General features: G+C 40.0%; 1 protein-coding gene across 1 annotated transcript in view; it reads left to right on the plus strand.

Moving 5' to 3' along the window:
• The first annotated feature begins 32 nt into the window (after positions 1–32).
• LOC102235066 (ubiquitin-associated and SH3 domain-containing protein B-like) overlaps positions 33–22,763 on the plus strand; it is a 46,701-nt gene continuing 23,970 nt past the window's right edge. The window contains exon 1 of the mRNA XM_023351762.1: positions 33–403. Within this exon, the coding sequence (XP_023207530.1) occupies positions 276–403 (128 nt within the window). The 5' untranslated portion in view covers positions 33–275. The remainder of the gene's footprint in view (positions 404–22,763) is intronic.

Here is a 22,763-nt window from a genome sequence, read left to right on the forward strand (position 1 = left end):
TTCTCTCGGTTCTGTTGTAACTGTGTAGTTTTGTGTGTCCACTCCGCTGGATTCTATAGGCTCGGTTATCGGATCTAATTCGCAGTTTCCTCCAGTGGGCGGAGAAGCAGCCGCACAGCGCTGCTCTCGGCTCCGCTCCCCTCAGTGCTTCCCGCTGCCTCAGCTCTCCAGCTCATGCGGACCAGCTGCCGAGGCTCATGGACTAACCGCGGGTCTGACCGTGAGCTGTAACGGACTCGGGGTAGGACTGCTTGACGCCGGTGGAGGACTGGACTATGGCGGCCAAGGAGGACCTGTACAGCAAAATTATCCCCCGGAGGCTTCGCCAAAGCCGACCGGGCTCGATGAAATCCAGCTCCAACCTGGACGTGCTGTTGTCCATGGGCTTCTCCAGGCACAGGGCGTAAGTAGCAGGACCCGAACAACGTATGGCTCTGTGTGTGTGTGTGTGTGTGTGTGTGGTGGTGGTGGTGGTGGGTGGGGAGGCGGGTGCAGCTGGGGACACAGCCGCTGGGAGAGCTCTATCGCTGAGAGGAGCAGCGGACCGGTCAGGCGAGGCATCTCTCCGGTTAGCTGCTCATCCTTAAATAGGGCTCGACACAACACTAGAGTGGAACAGGGGAGGAAAATAAATAATTATACTCATGAAAAATGTTTATAAAAATTAAAAAGACCGAAAAAAAGTGTCAGAATTAGTCAGGCGGTGAAGCGGTCAGCATTGGCAAGAACAGCTGAATTAGTTATTAAGGGATGTAAATGTTAGCTTCATATTTTACCAAGCAATTTTCTGGAGCTCTTTGAGCAGCAAGAATTACTGTTTTGTATCTTGGCTGGCAAATAAGTGTTACGATTTAATTGTAAATACTTAATTCTAAGCCTATGTGGGACTTCAGGGCCCTGGTGTTAGTTACTGACATGTTAAAGAGCAGCTGTCATGTTGGTCAGTCAGGAGGCTTGAAGTCTTGACTCCCTGCCTGAATGTGGAGCTTCCAGGGCGGGTTTGGGTTCTTTTTATTGATGAAAGTTATAAATAAATGATAGTTTTGTACTTTCTTCTCTCAACGCTTCCATATAAACACATCATTTCTAGAAATGTCTGCATCCATATAAAAAATATTATAATAATTATGTGTGCTTAGTTATAATTATATTATAGGTACGCTGGGACAGAATGATTTTTGTTGTATGTTGGCTGTCTTCATTTCTTTATTAATAATACTTTCTACAAGAGAACTTTAAAGATAGCATGTTTTGATACTTATATAAAAATAATATCACTTCATACATGAATTAATTGCAATGAAAACCTGACTAAATTCATGGCTGTGTATTTTCTTTGGGGCCATGTGGCTCTAAAAGTTTAAGAAGTTGTTTGATTTTCTCTCATAGCATGCCTAGTTATACGTTCATCCAGTTTAATCAAAGAAAGGTATGTTTGTTTGCTATTTCAGTCAACCCTGAATGTGGTACCGGCCTCTTCTGGGTGAACCATTTAAATCTGAAGCCGAAGTTAGAGTCTGTGTCAGAGGTTAAGTGAGATGATCTATGATGCCGAGGAAATGAGTAGCACTTTACCTACACTAAAACGTATGTCAGGGTTTACATACACTGGGGCAGTACGTGTCAAAAATACCTCTGTGAACTCAGTTGGTGATGTCTGTCTGTTTCTGAGTGCTTCCAGTGTTGTGCAAGATCCTTATTACCAAGAATTAGTTCCAAGCTTAGTGGAGTTTACTGACAATCATAGTTTATTTGAGTTAAAATCTGATTCTGTTTAACAAGAAAATCGGCTAAGAAAAAAAAAAATCAATATATAAACATGAAATTATCAGAGTTATTGCTTCAGCTATGCTTACCTGTGGAACGGTCTAAGAGGAGAATTGGAGGTGCCGGAGCGCTTTGAGCTCTCAGTAGTAGGCGGGAGACGTATGTATGGTAACGGGGCAGCACATTCCTGTTAAAATGTCAGGTTTCTCATAGAAATGAGAATTTCATTAAACCTTTCAGTATTTTTTTTTTCTTCCACTGCGATTTTAGAAAAACCACCACATTTATGGCATACACAAGTCACTTTGATTTAAACATAGGAACACCCTTAAAGTAATACTTCGTAAAGCACCTTTTGATTAAATTATTATTATTATTTTTTGTGATGTTAGTGACCCACGGAAAATGGGTGCAGAGCAACATCCAACATCCTTAAACCTCCTAGAACTTTGTTGGATAGGAACAAACTGAATGTTTGGGTCATAATTCCAAATCCGCACATGACTGAAAAATGTGTTCTTCATACCCATGTTGAAGCTCTGTGGTGGTCCCATCATGTTTTGAGGTTAATTTTCTTCAAATGAAACTGGGATTTTTGCGAAGATGAATTCAGTTTAAGCTAGTTTGAAATATCAGTTTTGGTCCAAAAACCTTTTGGAATTTTGCTAGGATGCTGAAAATGAAGAGAGATTCTGTTTCTCTTGTGATGATTATAACGCTAAATGTGGCATTTGAAAAAGTTGGCATACACTTTAACATGCATGCATAACAGGCTGAACCGAGCGCAGGACACACAGCAGTCACCTCGCTCTCACCTTGGAGGGAAAATGCCGTTTCTCTTTCTCAGCTGACAGCAGTTTAATGACGCTGAGCTCGGTTCATGTTTGTCATGTACAAACAGCACAGTTAATCGCAAATTCCTTTAATTAGGTTAGAGCTCATTGTGAACTGGCCATTAAATGCACTGGCGCCTAACACTGACAGCTATGCACATTAGGGGAGGAATAATTTGCAAAGTCAATCCATTTTTGGTTTACTTCTTACTTCTTCTGTATTGTGAATGTCATGCAGTGATGTAAAACCCAAGGAAAAGGAGATAGTTTGGCATCAGGCCCGTCACTGTGACTGTCCCAAACAGCAGCAGTTCTGCTTTCAGCTGTACATTCTGTCACCTCAACATGAGGCAACGCAGCCCACGCATTGTAACTTTTAAAGTCGGCACAAAAAGCTCTGTTGTGGCAAGTGTGAAATGTGAAATGAACGCAAAAATTGAATGTCTAAAATTAACTCGGCTATCCCGGACAGAGGGAAAACCTAATTCTGAAGAGCGTGCATGATTAACTCTTTCATTCTTGAAGTTGTGCTTGAGGAAGGACTGATGTAGCCTAAGATGAGGAGGTGAGATTATGTGGTTAGAGGAGCAAATGTGAAAAAAAGCTGAGCTGAAGAATACGGTATGCTTCTCTGAGAGCATTTGCTTTATGCTAAGTAGAATGCAACAAAACAGGGTAAAGTTTTTCTGGGCTGCATAATAGTGTAAAAAAACATCATAAAGAGATAAAAACACAATTAGTGCAATAATATAAAATTCATATTCTCAACAGCAGTTCAGTATTTTTGCATCTCAAAGCTGTGAAGTAGCCTCCTGATTCTGTTTTTGATCTTGCCATCTTACCTGATGGCAGCAGAATCTGTAACAACAGCTACAGTATGTTTCCAATTGTAAGCAAACTTTTGAAAAGCCGCAACAAAGATAAAAAGAAAAATGCGAATTAGACGTTATTTCCTAGTTTGGAATTTCATCAGATGTTGGAGCTAGGGCTGGCTGCAGTAAACAGGAAGTAGAAGTTGCATACTAGCATGGAGAACAAATCTCAGAAAACTGGACAGACCCCCAACTCCGTTATGAGCTGATGGTTTGGACTTTCTTTGAGCTCTGTGCCTCTGGTAAGGCAGAGGCTCATCACTGGTTGGACATGTGAACCACGTCAGAACTTGTTCTGTAAATGTGTTTCCATCTCCCCTTTCACGCATCAACTCGTTTTGAAAAGAGCCAAAAACCACCTCAAGCAAGTATAAAAGTTTGATATATGTATATATATATATATATATATATATATATAAATATATATATAGTTACTCCCAATTTTGCCATTTCCATCAGCTTTTTCTAATGTGATACTTCAGACTGTGCATAATAAACTGTTGATCCAACATCTGTTCCTGATCCTGGACACTCCAATAAATCCTTCAGCTCTCCCTCACTATCCTCTGCAGGTTCCACTTGATTGCTGATTTATAATCAAAAGTGTAACTTGAATATATTGTAAAAAAAAAAATCTTTCATAAGATTATCTGAGAAAGTAAATAAATAAACGCCCCCTGTTCCCACTAGGTCACAGCTGTAGGAAATCATTAATGAAAGCTTGTACTTGTCCTCAATATCAACAGACTTTCCTTTTTTCCATTCATTCGGCCATCATTGGGAATCTTCTGACCTCTCCCCGTCAGACATATGCTCCACATTGTGTGTGGTTTGCTGAATGGACACAGAATATGATGGCAGGCCCCCAGGCAGGTCAGCAGTGGTTCTATACAGACTCCCTGAGGGAAGCCACAACCTCTTTTATATCATCTCTACAGGCTTTGACACGACGTCTGGCCTTCCTTTACAACCTGAGCACCCTGACCCACTAACTCTCCTGAGCATTTTCAGCTTTTTCTTTTGTTGCTATAAAATTCTCAAACATCTCCCTATTACCAGGAGACTACTTTTGGTCTGGAGAACAAGAACATTTTGAATTGGTTGAGGTTGCAAACTTAACCTTGGGTCTGCTTGCTATTTGTTTTATTATTATTATTATGTAAACTAATAAAAATTAGAAGAGTGGCATCCGTTGAAATTTTGTTTGCAGTTTTTATAAAGCATTGACTTACAGACACCAATAAAAAAATAAATCAAAAACTAAAATCCTGGCTCTCCCGCTGTTAGCAGTTCCCAGTTGTTCACACCAGAAACAGAGGTGACGTGTTTGAGTGAGAGAACAGTTGCTGTAAAACAAAACAAAAACTGAATGATTATGGCGATTAGCACCTGATATTAGCATTCATACACTTAGCATGACTAAAACAACAGTCTCCATTTGTATCCCTGGAGAACGTAGATTCTTACCTTGAATGTGAGATTGCCCAAAAGGTTGGCACCATTTTCAAACCCCTAACTTCTCATTACAGACAGAGGCTAAAAATTAAAATGAGTGGTAGCACCTCGCACCATCAGACTGGCGCAAAGTGCTATTCTACCCATTAAGTTTACCAGTGTTTCTGTACCTCCTGATCATTCATGGAACTTCTTTAAAAAAAAATTATTCTTTAGAAATGTGGACGTTAACAATAGCGTTGGAGACTTCTGTCCTGCTGCAACATGTTTAGCATTGAGATGCTATTTTGCTGATAGGCTTCAAGTTTAGTACAACTTAGTACAACTTGAAGAAAAGTATAGTGTTTAACAGCGTCCATCAGATTGATTTTTAAGCTAAAATATGCCCCAAGTAGAAAAAAGACGAGCTGCTTCGTCATCCATCACTGTTGATTGTGGATATCAGTTATGTGTCAGATTTACAGGTGTACCAGAAATACGCAGTTACAGAAACTGTACATAAACAGAACAGATGGTTGTGCAAAATTTTTTTCTATGTAATTGATTAGTAAAAATGAACATGTTAAAGTCCCGACCCTACTTTAAAAAACAACAAAACAGTGAAACTTTGCTGTAATTCATTCCTTTTTTAAAAAACACTTAACTGATCCTAAATTTGAGTGTTCCTCATTCAGTTTCTACATTCAAAAGTGCAAAACCCGCTGGCTATTATTACTCATGATGCATTCACTGATCAGAAAAAGGATCAGATTTTTCAGCGTCCAGCCAGCTGATTATCAGGCTGGATTAACTGAAAAGCTAATTCCGGTACTACAGCATTTCTAAATATGAATTGTTACGACAACAACACGTAGATGGAAACTGGAGAAGAAGTGCATCATCCTGGCACCAGGAAGCGGTCGTGAGTCGCCTGCACACACTCGTGAAGATGAATAGCTTGAAAACAGAATTGATTGTTTTTTTCACATCAGTCCTCTTCCCAGAGAGGAAAGGCTTCCAGGAAGTCACAAGGTGCTTCTCGTTTGCGTGGTAAATGTCAGCCATGTGCATGTCAGCCAACTCTTAATGTAATGATCAATTATACATGAAGCAGAGTCATGCTTGTTGTTTTAAGAGCTGTGTAAATGTCTGACTGGACGAGGGTACAAAGGATTTGTTCAGGATCGACTGTCTTTGTGTGGTACTGTAGTGCTGCGTCGTGACAAAATGTTCACAACTCTACTGATGTCGATATTTTTTGTTGGATGATTAAGACGTGTTTTGTGCATGTAAAATTTTCTTAAGACAGTGTTGTATTTTGTAAGTCTCTGCCTTTTGGGGTGTTGCAAAGCAGCAGCAGCATAGATTTTTTTAAAACAGCAATACATTGGAACAGACTGGAAGAAATGCAAGAAGATGAAATGTATGTTTTGAGTGCAGCTGAAACCAAGGTACTAACTGTAGAACCAGTTATTCTAAAGCATTTGTTGATACAATATAGGGTGTTTTCACGCCTAATAGTCCAGTAGACTTGGTTTGATTAGGAACCAAAATTGCAACATTTGTTACATTTACAGCTGGTGGGATTCGCTTTCACAGTGCACTGTCAAGTGAACCAAACCCTTTGAAAAACCTGTTCCCCTCCTCACCTGTGGTGGCGCTGCACCAGCAACCACTGAAGGAAACGAAAAAGACACCTAGTCCAACTTCCTTCATCAGGAAATGTAAACAAAGCCAGCTATATTTTCATCTGACCTCCTTTTCATTCCACGTCTGACAATAAGCCATCTCTCTTATTGTCAGACAATAAGACAAAACGAACAACCACATGTTCGTTTTGCTTGTATTTACCCAGAATGCCGTGTGCTATAGTCCGTTTCTTGCTTTTGAAGTTGTCTCTGGTGTGCTTAGCATTCACATATGCATTCAAAACCACGCCAGAGTCCACGTCAGCCGAACCAAGACCGAGGTTTATGGACGGACCAGAGTTTGTTTTTTCGTTCTGCATCAGAGTTCAGTGACATATTCACACTTCCCCAAACCAGGAGCTGTTTCTACACAAACACATTACAGGTGGAGTAAAGCAGACTAAATATGTACAAAAAACGTTTGTGAGTATTTACTTTCAAGCAAATTCTTGCACATTTCACAACTCCTTGCATCTCTTATAATACTTCGCATTGTAAAAAAATGCGTATGGATCATTCTTAAAATGTAGATCTATAAACAAGTAACATGTATTTATGATATTAATGGAAATGCTACTTACTATAAAATGACCTATTTGCCTAGACAATGCTTTAATTGTCATAACTACCAACAATTGTCATAATTTTGTTAAAACGATTTGTAGTTCAGTAGATATTTATCTATTGGACTCACATGACTTTAACGTGTTTATATTATCAATGCGCCCTCTGGTGGCTTCATGACGGACAAAAGAATAATACACATCTTTTATGAGATTAACACAAGGTGTTATTGGACTGGATAAGACTGTGTCCCATGTGTTCATTGTGAAATATTAATTTATTTCTCCATCTTCCCTCACGTTTAATTACTGTTCACAGGTATGTAAATGTCATAGTTTTTTTTTCAGAAAATAGCGTAACAAAATGTGACTCAAACGTTATTTGTGTCTTTTGTATTTTGTAATATTTTTACGTTTACAATGAAATACAAGAAGAAAAAAACATTTCTTTTAGCACATGCGCTAATGAGCCGACGCTACAAAGACAATCCAGAAACGGACGTGTGTCCCGCAAATGATCTGGAGTTATGTTCCACCAATGAGTCAATCTGAGAATACTGAACAGCGAATAAGTGGTCGTCCACAGTGTTTTAATGCTTTTTATGACTCACATCCATTAACGTTTTGTATTCGAACATTAAAACAGATACAGTGCTGTCGCTAACAAAGGGCTAACCTGGACCTTTTAGGACAACTTCTTGAAAATAGAAAAAAAAAAAAAAAACCTTTTCTATGTTAAATCAACATGCATTTGTTGCCTGCTAATGTTCTGATGAATAGACTGTCACTTCCTTTGTAGATTATGTTGAATTTATTTTTATACCAGCTGCTGTCCAAACTGACACGCAGAAAGACTAATCTCCTGATCTGGATCTGAACGCAGTGAAAGGTCATAAACTCCGATATTTAACTGCAAACTTGGTCTCCTGTGACACAGCTGGGAGCACACTAAACACATTTTCTGTATAGCTCAGCTCTTAGGCTGCATATATTTTCTGATCTGAAGGAGGAAAAGGAAAATGTTCAGAATGCTAACTCCGTTTCATCTGTATGAGCCGCATATAGCATGGGAACTCTGAAGCGGTGTGGAGTTGCTATCTCATGAATTATTGAATCATTTCCTTTTTCTTTTTTTTTAAGCTGGGTGCCTTTGAAGTGCAGATGATTGTGAGCCTTTTGCTACGTTAGCAGCATTCAGACGATGGTTTCAGCTTAATGGGAACACTTTTACAAGATTTTAAGAATCTAATTTATTTTCATTCATGCATTTGATGCATCGTCATCATACGGCTGCATCGCACAAGGTTAGATAAATGTCATTAGCCTCCTTCCTGAAATAGGAGAGGACGATCGCTGTCATCATTTATTGGCGCACTTCAGCATGGGGATGGTATTGTAGTCCATTTGAAGCTCTGTCCGGAAACAGACAGCACTATCAGATTATAGGCCCATTGTCTCTACTCAAATGTCTCACTGAGGCTGGAGGAAATGAAAGGTAGTCCCACTGCTTACCGAGGAGGCCAGCTTGCATCTCATGCTAATGGTTGTGGAGCAGAAAGAAAGAATCTACATGCAAACTTGCTGAAAGTTTTAACTTATTTGACCAATTTAGAAAAGATGTTTCATTCTCCCATGAACAAGGACACTCACATCGGCTTCCAGTCTGTAACAAAGCAAGGTGCTGGATTAGGTGTTTTTTTCTTTTCTTTCTTTAATCTGCGTCAAAATTAGCATATTTTGCAAAACTGCAGTGGTAACATTTTAGTCACAATGGTTTCTGGCATTTATTTTCATACAGGAACACTCAGAAAATTAGAAGTTTAGTTCAGCTTAATGTTTCATTTTGTTTGTGGTGAATCTCGCAGCTTTTTTTTCTCACTCTGAGGGAAAGCAAACAGTGATGAGTTCCCAGAAATCAGGAGCAGCTGCTGACATTGAACTAGTTTCTGCTACTTCATGAGTTCACTGATAGCAGCTGTAGCTCACATGTAAACACGTTTAACACATTTTAACCAGGTTTAAATTTCTGTTAACAGAAAAAGGAAACTCATTCATGTGTCACCTTCGCTACATGGCACTCCTGTTTGTCATCATAAATAATAAATTTTTGCATTGCTTTGGTGTGGAGATATTATGGTTGCGCCATTTATCTTTTCAAAATTTCCTTGTAGTGTTTTTGACAAAACACTAAAAACCCCTGTTCAAAAGAGGATAGAGACTTTGGAAAAGCAGGAGGATAGATAAGTTTATTGTATGTTTTTTCAACCATTTTAAAATAAAAACGCGTTTGCTTACAGTAATATTCAATGTTTTCAAACCTTTATTTCTCTTCATTTGCGTGCCGCTAAAGGAAACCCATCATTTAAGATAAGAATATGACATCAGATCAGTAATAACATTTTCTACAGAAGCTTGGGCTTATTGAAAAGTAGGTTTGATACTTGCTTCGAAGTTATTTTCAAAATGTACTTTTAACCTGACAAATAAGCCTCAACAGAAAATACAATCTAATGTATCATTGTTCGTTACGAGTGACAAAATCAAAATTTTCACTAAAACATAACTTCTAATTGAGCGTATTTGCATATTTTTTTGAATAGTGTCCCTAAAACATTTGAAGGAAAATGCAGTTTGGGAAATCATTACAGTTCTTTTTTACACTCTACTGTCTGTCTTTGGCAAAGCAGCCAGACGTTTCCCTTCCACTAATTTGCTAAAATAAGGAAGATTGTAGATATTAGTTTCTGCGACAGTTCCATTAATACTGTGTGTATTGGCGGATATAAACATGTGTGAACTATTAAAAAATGGCAGTCATACGTGTTTTTTTTGTTTGTTTTGTGGGCTCTAGTGTCCCTTATATGAAAGTAGGCTGACAGGAAAGGGGGAAAGACATGTGGCAAATGTCGTTCGGGTCCGGGAGTCAAACCCGCGACTCAAGGCCTCCAAACATGGATCGCGCTGTCCCCTACGCCACCGCGGCACGCCCAGTCATATGTGTTTTAAAGGGGGTCTCAACTTAAATATTGGTGGATTTTAGCTATCATCCTTTGCATAGGTACATTTCTGAATTGTAGAGAAGATTGTGTTGGCAAATATGCAAATATGAGTATAGAGAGACACTGATTTCCATATCTCGTGTTTTTGTTTGTCTGCTTCTCCTCAATTCGAGTGCATCACATCTTGTGACGGGAGATCTGATTCATTCAAATTATGAGACACAAACACCTGAACCTGAACAGAAATGAATCATCACTTTGTTTCATGTAGGCGGGTAATTAGGGCTGTTTACTCTTTTGGAATACCCTGAATTAAACAGATTTTGTTACCATTTTTTGGTTTTTGAAGAAGGTTTCAGGTAGTCCTGGTATTAAACTCCTCCTGTATTTATTTATTTACTTACTTCCACCGTTGCCTAAATGAATTCCACTGTCAGCATTTGCATGACCTTCAGTTTGATTCATCGGGTCCAGGCCTGCTGGGATTCCCCCTCTGAATGAGACATATTGAATAGGTGAATAAACACATCAGTGGGCGGACTACCTTGAGGTTCTCCCCAGACAATCGGACAGAAAGCTTCACACTTGGCCCTGGGTTTCCCTCCAGCTGACTGCTGACAAATAGCACAACCCCCATTGTTGTATCTAAAACTAAATCACTAGCATTCAGAGCTCTTAGACAACAGCAGAATCTCACAATGTGTCATATTAAACCTCATGTGTGTGAATGAGTCATTGTGACCCTGACTAATCAAGGTTATACAGATGTATTCTCTGGTTACAGTTAGAAATTATCTTTTTATTTTTGCTATAACTCTTTCCATGTTCTAAGGGTTCCACTGTATGAATTAATGGAGCTGTAACTCTAATACATGGTACGTTACACAAGATCATACACAAGGAAGAATTGATGCTGGTGTTGTGTAAAAAGAAAGACAAGTAATATGTAATTGTGGTAGTTTTGCGAGAAATTGCAAAGCCAATATAGATAACCTGCATTTCTTGACTTTATCTTTCTTTTCTAATGTCTGTCGGTGAGCTATAGCAGCTCAACTTTTTAAGATATACACCAGCTGTGGTCGTCACTGCTACAGTCCACAAAGCAGGACAAAAAATATTCAGATAGCAGAGCATTAATGCAATCAAACACATTCAAAATGTCCTATCCAAATATTGCAAGCAGACCTTTGAGGTTGATGTATTCCTCATAATGAAAACAGCAAGGAGGAGAGTCATTTGATATTTTGTACAGCTCTAAAAAATGTAATTTTTGTTTCACTTCATCAGTGAATGACAGTCATACAATCTGGTCATGCTGGATAAGTGTTTGCATGTTGGAGTTGTGGTATTCCTCTCTGAAACATCAGACATCGATACATGGACAGCAGAACCATTCCCAAGCAGGAAAAGCATCTGAAGAAGTTAGGAGGTTCAGTCTGGATACTTTTGGAATATACTGTAGGTTTAACTTATTTGTACACTCTGTGGATAACATTCACATTCACATCAATTTTTTACAGAGAGCGTTTAAAGCAAAACAAACTGTACTGTGTCACTATCACGTCTGTGTAGTTTGAAGGATATATTTGGAAAATCACAGGTAGTGGTGAAGCTGAAAATTAAATTATTCATTTTCACAGGATAAGAGTTGGAGCCATCCAGCTTTTGTATGAAAATCAATATGAACCTTCACAACATCATATTTCAGACCGTGCCTTGCTGCCTCAGCCTGGATACGTGCTCTCAGTGCGATGCTGGCACATTTTAAAAATTCATAAACCAATGCAGCTGCAGAGAGAAGACTCCCTCTCCATTATAACTGTACGTACTTCAACCTCTAAAGGTAGATTTGACTCACCGAAAATTTTTAAGAAAAGGAAAATTAGAGACTTTTGGAAAGTTCTCCTGACACCCACTCTGACTGACGCAGTCATATCACATTCCTGCCACGCTTTTGTATCAACTACGCAACATTCTTTCTGCTCCCTGCTCCCTGTGGTATGTGTCATTTTCATCTGACAGGTTTGTAAGCTCCACCACCATGTTTCCTCAAACTTGGAAAGAAACAATTAGCAGTAGTTTCACTACAGCATGACCTCCATGCTCCTCGATGTTTATCTGCCAAGGTTAGCACAGAGTCTGGCATGTTAAACATGTGCAGGGAAATACATTTAGGCTAGAAATTAAATGTATTTGCTGATCAAGAAGAGTAACAGTATGAAAAGAAATATAAAAAAGATTAGCAATATATTTTATAAAATAGTTTTTTTTAGACTTCAGACTAACAGTGATGTTTGAATCCTATTGCTGTTTGAGCAATAAAGTCTTTTCTTATTTAAAAAAAAAGGAACGGAATTGTTTTATTACCAGACCGGAATTCATTACTATTTTTCTTTCATATATATATACTGTATATATATATATATATATATATATAAGTAGCTACAACAGAACAGGACAGTTTTTATGTGATTACTTGATTAGTCGTAAGGGTGATGATTACTTGGTGACTAAAGTAATGTTTTATAACAGCCCTGTCGCCTGGTATTGGTACACAAAACTAATCTGTGAGCCCAGTTGCTGTTTATGTTTTGCATTTTGTAAAGGAGGGGCCCACAGGACCAGGGCCTGGGGAGGTAAAGTAGATTTGATGTGGCATTTAATCTCATCCCTAATTTGGTGCAGACTAAGTGTGTGTCTGTGTGTGCATTTATTCACACATTTTCTGTCTGTAGGTGGCGGTGCATTAATCCGCTGGCACTTCTCCCCCCGCCTCCCTCCTCCTCTCCCCCCTCTTTGCACCCTCTGTGCATGTGCTCATGTGTCGTCCTCAGTCAGGGGCTTCTCCGTGTCTGTCTGTGTGTACGGGGTGTGTGTTCAGCGACGGCCGGGCCATCTGTCCCAGTGCTAACTTTGCCAAAACAGTGACTGGAGCAGCTCCAGCGGCCGCCGTCCTCCACCTCCCACCGTCTGCCCCTCGCATTTGCTTCAGCGAGACACGGCAGGAAGTGGCTGCTCGGTCCCAGACCCGCTTCCTCTCCTCTCCCTCCCACAGTACTCCAGTAATCCTGCCAGATGACTGCATTTGGACTGAGCACTGGTGAAAACTGATTCGATGAGACATTTAATTGCCTCCCTGGTTGAATGTGCGCATTACCTTATTGGTGTTAACGGGCACAGGTAGTTAACGTGGATTGTACACACTGCTCACTGTCCATGAGCTGATCAATCAAGACGTTGATGTGAGATAAAAAGTCACTCCTGCGATTTTATTTCTGTGGACCACGTAAAGTCATCAGGCAATGCAGAGTATCATGCAATTGAAGAAGCACATATGGGTATAATGATCTTATCGGGATGCTGCGATATGAAATTTTGAGCAGCTATCAATATCCGATAAGCAGCCGTTATGGCTGATCACCAATATCTACCAATATTTTATCTATTAAACCTCTCGACACCATGAAAAAAAAAAAAAAACACAACACTGACTTCACTACTGCTTTCCGGTTTCAGTTAAATTCCCCACAATCCTTTGCTGCATCTCTATCACTGTCACATGACCAACCCTGCTGAAACAAACACCGACTGCTCCTGGGACACCTGGGCTTCAGCACCCCCCTGCGCAACTGGCTGCTAGACTTCCTCACCGACAGACCTCAGTCAGTCCGGATCGGACAACACACCTCCGATGTCATCACCCTCAGCACAGGCTCCCCTCAGGGCTGCGTCCTGAGCCCTCTGCTGTTCACTCTGATGACACACGACTGTGCCCCCAGGTTCGCCACCAACCACATCGTGAAGTTCGCGGACGACACAACGGTGGTGGGCCTCATCAGAGACGACAACGACCTGGACTACAGAGAGGAGGTGGAACAGCTGGTGGACTGGTGCAGAGACAACAGCCTGATCCTGAACGTTGACAAGACGAAGGAGATGATCGTCGACTTCAGGAAGAACCGGCCCAGCCACGCTCCACTGCTCATCAACAGCTCGGCTGTGGAGGTGGTCAGCAGCACCAAATTCCTGGGGGTGCACATCACTAACGACCTCACCTGGACTGTGAACACCACGTCTCTGGTCAAGAGGGCACAGAAACGCTTGTACTTCCTGCGGAGGATGAGAAGAGCACACCTGCCCCCGCCCATCCTCAAGACATTCTACAGAAGCACCATAGAGAGCATTCTGACCAGCTGCCTCTCTGTGTGGTGTGGAGGCTGCAGCGCCTCTGACTGGAAGAACGTGAGGAGAGTGGTGCGGACAGCAGAAAGGATCATCGGGGCCCCCCTTCCCTCCATTCAGGACATTTCATCCCAGCGCTGCGTGTCCTGAGGCCGAAACATCGTCAGTGACCCCTCACACCCCCACCATGGACTGTTCTCCCTGCTGCCCTCTGGAAAGAGGTTCTGCAGCATCCGGTGCAGGTCCACCAGGTTCCGAAACAGCTTTTTCCCACTTGCCATCAGACTGCTGAACTCTTAACTGGACTGCACTCAAAAACTGGTCTCCACTTCATACCTTGCACATATACATAGCTAAGTAACCTCCATTTTACTGTCAGTCCTGCACTTTATATTTTATATTCATATTTATATTCATATTTTATACTGTATTTTATTTTATTCTGGAGTAACCTCACAACATTGGAACCTCAAAACATTGTCCTGAGCCGTATGCAACAAAATTTCGTTCTGTATACACCCTGTGCATGTAAAATGACAATAAAGTCAGTCTAAGTCTAAGTCTAAGTCCTTCACACAAGTTGTGCCATCACCTCTTCTCCTGATATGAACAAGACTTTGTTCACACAGCAGGAACGGTAAATGCAACTTTTTCATGGCATTCTGAACGTCCCAATTCCAATCTTTTCACCCCACAGATTTGTGCTACTTCCATATATGATACTAAATCGAGTATGTACTGCACAAACAGCTAACTAAAGAAAAATACAGAAATAGCTGAAAACACAAGAACCAAAAAACAGAACTCAGACAAAAGGTAATCATAAAATTCATGACATCATGAAACTAAGAATCACTTTTAGTTTTTCTGTGACAAATACATTTTTTTTTAATGAAGGACAGAAATTCATCCCTTGTTGTTAAATATTTCTTGTTTTAAGGTAATTGTGAACAGATTGGAAACTCTTGTGGCTTCAGAACTTGTGGTTTTGGTTTCATTTCAACAACAAAGCAATGTTGCAATAAATCATTAGAGGAATGAGCTAAACAGTCAAAGTAAAGCTTTATGCAGCTGTCCTTTTTCACTAGCCGATCCACAGATTCACATGTGGCCCAAATCACAGGTTCTGATCCTTAACATCAGATGCCTCTGCACCAAGTGTTGGATTTTACATAAGTTATTTGCATTTTGTTCCACGGATGCTGTTCAGCTTCTGTTAGACCTATTGTTATTCCCTAAGCACATTTACTCAACTATGAATAATCCACATGTTCACATGTATCACCAGACAAGAGAACATGCGAAGCACTTCAACTGATGAGACTAGGCTTCAGTCTAGTGCAGTGATGTGTCAGTGTGAATTTATTTCAACAGGACATTAAAAGCATCTGAAGTTGACCAAAGTGCTTTACTGTTTATTCACACAAAAATACGTTTGCACTCGCACTTCACTGTGTCAAACAATTCAAACCAGTGGAAAAACCTGTTCACCTGCTCACCTGTGGTGCTGCTGCATCAGAGTTGGATTGAGCATTCACACCTCCCCCAAACGAACCGGACTGCAGTTCTAGACAAACGAACTACAGTTTGATTAAAGCGAACTGAACAAGACTGGTGTGAAAGCACCTTAAAACAAGAGAGACGACAAACAAATAAAGTTAATAAGATACCATCTAGTACTATTAGATCTAAGGGAGTCTCATATTCAGCTTCCATCATATGCCAAGGAGAAAAGATGGGTTTTCACTTCAGCATAGATTAAAAAAATTCAATACTTCGCAGGATAAGCTATTCTGGAATAAATAGATTCAGATTAGTTCAAGAACAGTTCAGAGACAGCTTCGTGGAATCTCATGGCCTTCTTGTTCAACACGTGTCTGATGTCAAAGAATCAAAAATAAAATCACTCATAAAACTTATGGGAAGGTTTCCCAAAAAGAGTCGAGGCAGTCTGGAGTGAGCCGACGTCATTTCAGACCCGAAAGACCGAGAAGAGGATGTTAGTCAAATTCAAATGACTAATATCATTTGAATGACACACCAGTCAATGCTTCTGGTAATTTTATTTAGTTTTTTTCTTTTAAGCAGTGGTCAGTTAATCTAAACCAAGACTAGTGAAACCAAGTTTTTACAGAGCTCAAAGTAACTACATAGGTCCATGTCATGATTTTAACTCAAAAACTCAAATGCAGGACGATTGCTTATCCATTCTGGTCTCTGACTTGCAGTTCATATGGAAGTAAATGCAGTAGGCATGTGTTAGATGAGTAAATTGTATTGTCTTAAACCAGTGTTTCCCAACCCTGGTCCTCAAGGCACACTGTCCTACATGTTTTAGAGGTTTCCCTGCTTTAATGTGCCTGATTCAACTGATTGCAGCTCAACAAACGCCTGTTAATCAGTCATCAATTGAAATCAGCTGGACTGAAGCAATAAAATACCTAGAACATGCAGGACAGTGTGTCTTGACGACCTACTGACGCCTGCTAAAGCTCTGCAGTCAGACGACCAATCAAGACTGCAAGTAATAGCCTATGAATTCAAACATCTCCCCAAAGATACCATCTACCCAGTGCCTTCTCCCCTTAGCGCTATTTTAATAAAGTACATAAGTTACAACATCTACTCAAAGACTGGATCTCAACTTCAGCTCAACTAAGGTCCCAGTGAATATAAGGGTTTCGTCTTTCCGGAGACTCCCTGGGACAATGTACAGTAACACAGGAAAAAGAAGATCAGTTCTATTATTGTGAGTGCGGAAGTTAGCGTCCCCATCCGCCGCACACAGCACAATGCTGGCTCGTTATAGCAACAAAGACTCAGAGGACAAACACACAGTGCACTGAAAGAGCTGACGAAACTGCCTGAGAGTGACCGCAGTTCCCCTGCACACTATGAAGGCACAGTGAACACACACACTGCTCACTCCCTGCTGTAGTCCACACAGCAACTTTTTTATATAATTTCTATCCTTACGTTCCCCTTCTGACAACCTTAAGGAATCTTATCAAGATGCCCCGTAAGATTTAAGGTTATTATGGTTCACTAAACCCAAGGAAATAACAAAAACTGAACTTGAGAAAACATTTTTGTTAACTGAAATAAATAAAAACGGCAATTAATGGGGGGAAAAACTATAACTCCTCAGCAAATTACAGTACTCCATCCTCCTGGCGGCACTTACGCTAGTCTGCAAAGTGGCAACTGTAAGAGTTGGGGGAAAACAGCAGTCAGTTGGTTGTTTAATTGAATGAATTTTTTGAAAATGGTCGCTTATGTTTAGTATTCTTTACCCAATCAGTATATGCATAATCACAATACAATACTTTGACCTCTCTGAATTCTGCACCTAAAAATTAACCAAAGTATGAAAAAAACTATTATAACAAATAAAAACTAAACAATATTTAACTACTAATGTCCAATTAAACCTAGCAAACACTAAAAACTAACTATAGCTAACTGAATTAGAGAACCAAATAGTGCAACAAAATACAACTAAACTATTATGACAAATCAAAGCTTTTCCAACTCTGCTAAGATTACCTCCAGACATATTCCTGCCCTGTGTGGCGTGTTAAGAGTGATCTGGTCCGCTCTGAAGGACGTCAGTACCTCTCCAATCAAAAGTCAGGAATACTCAGCATGTTTGATTGCTTTGGCCTTAATCCCGATGTTGCAGCATCGTGTTCCTCGAGAATAAACAGCAACACATGTTTGCAATCTCTCAGGTTTTGAAAATCATCAGACAATTTTAAGATCTTTCCATGTGAAGCAGGCTTAACCTGAATGCAAAAATACACATCAAAGAGGCACATATTAAAGCCTTATCTGCATCTCCTAGTCCTGATGTCCTTGACCTTGAAGTATGGGATGTAATTTTCTCATTTTCTTCTCATCATGCTCCTCCACTCTGCCAGACGTTAATTAAGTTGTTTTTAGAATCTATTTTGGAACGTTTGGAGACTTTCCAGGAACACTGCACTGCAAAAACACAAAATATTACCAAGTATTTTTGGTCTAATCTCTAGTGTCAGTGTCTTAGTACACTTGAAATAAGACTAACTTTTCATCAAGACATCGGAGCCTGTTTTAAGTCAACAATTACTTTATATTGATAAAAACTAGTACTAGTTTCACTGGCAGATTATTTCACTTATGAGAAAAATGTCTTTAGTAAAATAATCTGCTAGTGGAACTAGTACTTTTTCGTCAATATTAAGAAATTCTTAACTTAAAACAAGCTCCTATATTCTTGCTGAAAAGTTACTTGAAAGTTAGTTTTCGCTAATTTCAAGCATACTAAGGTATTTATGCTAGAAAATACATCAACATTACTTTGTAAACTTTAATGTTTTTGCGATGTGGACTAGAGGATCCAGGACTTGATGCATGAACATCGTCTCCAGAACGATATTCTGGTATCGTCTCCAGAACGATATTCTGGTATCGTCTCCAGAACAATACCAGAATATAGAACAGATATTGTTCTATACCAGAACAGAAAGTAGAAACTTTAAAAGCTTTAAAGGTTTTAAAGTAGAAGGCTTTAAAATTCTTCAGTTTTCTAAACAAAGCATTGTCTGGAAAACATTCTGAAAGCCACACATCATTCCACAGCCTCTTTTATCTGAATTATAGTACAAAGAAGTGAAGTCTCATGCTAAGCCATGTTCTCTTCCAAAAGTCTTTCAACTATTATTATTCCTTGGGTTCATTATCTGCCTTCCTCTGTGGAGACTGCTGTGACCCGCTTAGGAATCTGTGCCTGTTCACATGAGCATACGCCCGCTTTCCGCTTTCCTCTATGCACAGGTCTCTGCTCTGTGTGCGTGGGTTGTCATGTGTATGGATCTCTTTGCAAGTGTGTGTGTGTGTGTGAGATTTGTAAACAGGAAGTGTGAGGATGCATGCAGCGAGGGGACACAGAGAAATGGGATTTCCCACAGTGACAGAACTGCTCAGCTGAATGAGGCTCACGATGTGTGTGTTGCATTTAACGCGGGTGGGCTGCTGTGTGGTGTGTGTAAATTCTGGACAGCTGATTAGCAGCTGGGCACCAGCGCTGCGTATCATTTCCCAGATAACGGCGTGTCCGATCTGACGTCCCCAAGAGCGGAGCGGAATGCCGAGCTCTGTGCAGGTCATGAGGCAGGGCAGCTGCTGGGTTTGGAGGTCAGGGGTCAGAGGTCGGGGGTCGTTTCTACATGTGTTGGAAACAGACGAACAAACTGCAGTTGTCAGACAATAAAGGGAGGGGCTCAGACGTCCCACACAGAGCAGACAACTGCCTGCTTCAACTGCCAGTGGCTTTAATCATCAACTATGAACTGGTTTACTTCCTCTGTGGACTCAACTTTGACTCAGAGCTGGAGATTTATAGGTGTTCATGACGGATAGCTTAGTTTGATGAGGCAAACTTTTATTTTAATCTAAAAGAAGTGCAGCTGAATTCTCATATTTCTTTGAAACGGTACATCTTTACCTCACTGGGGTATAAAACCATCTCACTCAGACCCATCACCCCGCCCACCTGATAGCGAGCCAGGAGCTGGAATAGAGAGTGTTGTCGTGGAGACCATTGATCGATACCGTTACTGAGCTTTACAAATGTGTGATTTATTTGCAACATGGACACGGAGTGGAATGGATCTCCTCTGCTCTGACCGTTGGTGACGGTGCGCTGCAGGACGGACGACTTTCAGACTGACTGCAGTGCTTGAGAAAGCCTGAGAGACTAATGGCCGCTCTCGCTGCTCGCTCAGGGCAGAGCAGGGCTGCAGCTGAGCTAAAGAGTGGTGTCACCAGAAAAGTCTCTAACAACGCAGAGAAAAAGTCAGTAGAGTTGTCAGCTATTGTTTTTTTGTTTTTTTTATAAAATGTCGCTAAATATGACAAGAAAGTTTATAAATTCTCATGCGTAAAGTCTCAGTTTGTCCTAACTACAGCCCCCCTTTACCCTTGGACATGAATCAGTGTCTCTTGGCTCCACCCACTTTGATGGAATTTTTCTAAATTTGTCAGGTTACTTTTTCACAGGAAGGTGTGCTTCATTTTAAATCGGGATTCTTTCCCGATGTTTTTTAGATCTCCACAGAGTTCAAAACTATTGTTTCTAGCTTGTGCTAAAGAGTTATTAATTAGGAGCAGAGGTGACGTCACACTGTGTGTGTTTGTATGTGTGAAAGCAGTAGCTGTTTGACAAATTTATAACAAAGACAGAATTATTTGGGGTTCACATTGTCATCTTTTTTCAGTTGTACATTAGCGGCTAGCAAGGTTAGCAGTATTACTATGTGATATCAATATTGGCCAATGTATTTGTATCAGTGTGTCCAAAGTTTACTGTAAGGAAATGTCGGTCAGGTCAATCAATGGAAATGAAGTGTTTTAAAATTCAAATACAGAAAAATAATAAACAGCTTAAATGAATGTCATGTTTGAATGGAGGACATAATGCAGACATATGCAGGGAGAGCAAAGTCTTTAATAAGAAATAAAAAGAAAGCCTTACACTCAGATGCCTACTGGAAGACACAAACAAGCAAAAATTGAATCATGAAAGCACAAAATGGCAACACATAATGACAAAATAGTGGAAAGACTTCACCAATGGTGACCCATAGCTATAGTGCTAAAGCACGGTGTGTTCACAGTTTGGGAAAGGATTGGATTTTTGAGCTCCTGGCCAGGTGATCCACTGTCAGGGCCGATCAAGCTGAAAATCGTCCAATCTTTTCTACAAAAGCACACATTGTATTTCCTCTGCTAGATTTATCTGACAAATCAAGGTTTGAAACATAATTTGAGGCCATTCAAGCTGCTGAAACCACACAGACGAGCGTTGCATCGAGGCCCACGGCCCAGTTCACAGCTGACCCGTTCGTCTGCTTCATTCAGTTGATAACTTTCTGCTCTGTTGATATCTGTACATGTAGCGTTTTGTCTGCTCTGCTCTTTCATCAGAACAGAGAGGAAAATTCCACTGCGTGAATGAATGTACGTTTTTAGAAGAATATTCATTAGTTGTTACATCAATTTGATTTGCTCCGGCAAATGTTTGAATATGCATTGAGGAAAGTTTTAATGTTTCCTGGTAATTTAAAACTATTTGGATATTTGATTAGTTATCAGAAGCAGCATTTTTTTTCCAGAAGCATATCGGCTCATCTGACTTATAAACTGGCAGAAATTAGCGGCATGTTTTGAGTTTTCAGCTTGCCGATGTGGAAAATAAATGACTAAAGAGATGATTGTAAATGTTATAAAGTGGGCCCAGGTTTTCTGATCCTGTCAGTGGTGAGATCATTTTCTCACTAAAAGTGACTCATTTTACTCCATGGTCACAACAAATCCCCACTGCATTGTGGTTTTATACTGAATATTCGATAGCTTTAGCAATTAATTCTAGATATAACAGTTATTTATTCAAGTACAAATTTTCAACTAGGAAGACGCTCAGAGTGCCTTTAAGTCTGATTTATTTGTTACACTTTCTGCACATGAAGTAGCAAAAAAATTCTCTTGTATAATTGAGTAATAATAAGGTAAGCCATAACGTAAACAGATTTTCTTAAGTAGAGCTGAGGGCAGCCAGTGAACTAGATCGATTCCTTTAAATGGCAGCTGTTCGTCCCCTCTGAGCATGCTCAGATGATTACTACTGTCTACTGGGGAATCAACCTCCTTCTGCAGCAGATCTGTTAAAACGATACACGTGACTCACCTGAAACGTCTCCGCCACCGTCTTTATCAGAGGCACAGAAAGACAAAGTAGTTCCAGCAACTTTCAGGCTTCTAGTAGATGTAGGATGGTCAAAAAAAAAAATCAAACATTTTGATCTCACATTTAAACAGAAATAATGAAAAAAATAAATACATCTAACAAATGAAAAATAAACTAAATTTAAATATTTAGAGTGGATTTTTAACTGATTTGTAACTATCTGGATCGTCTGTAGGAGCTCAGACAGGTTAACACTGTACACAGCGTCAATAGCATTGTTAGCTAAACATTTTAGCTAATGAAAGAAGAACTTTATTTTTCTTCTCAGTCACTTCAAATCAAATCGAGCTAAATGTATTTCCTTAAGGAGGACAGTAGGCTACAAAGTGAATACAACTGAAGTTACAGAATAATGGTGGTTTGTTCTGTAGACGTTCATTGACATGCTAACAGGATGCCGGTTGGTTAGGGAGAAAAAGTGATTTCAAATAAATAAAAACCAATTACATTAACATTTTATTATTATTTCTGCTCACTTCATTTTTTCAAAAATGAATTGAATCACTCATGCCTTGAAGGTAATGTGTTCCCTTTACTCATGACCAAAGCATGTCTCTTCATGTCTTTCTTCAGCTGTTGAATCTTTATGAGATTTTTGACTTTATGCGTTGCTACACTAACTGGTAACACAAACGAATG

Source organism: Xiphophorus maculatus, chromosome 18, assembly GCF_002775205.1.
Source record: "Xiphophorus maculatus strain JP 163 A chromosome 18, X_maculatus-5.0-male, whole genome shotgun sequence".
Lineage (NCBI taxonomy): Eukaryota > Metazoa > Chordata > Actinopteri > Cyprinodontiformes > Poeciliidae > Xiphophorus > Xiphophorus maculatus.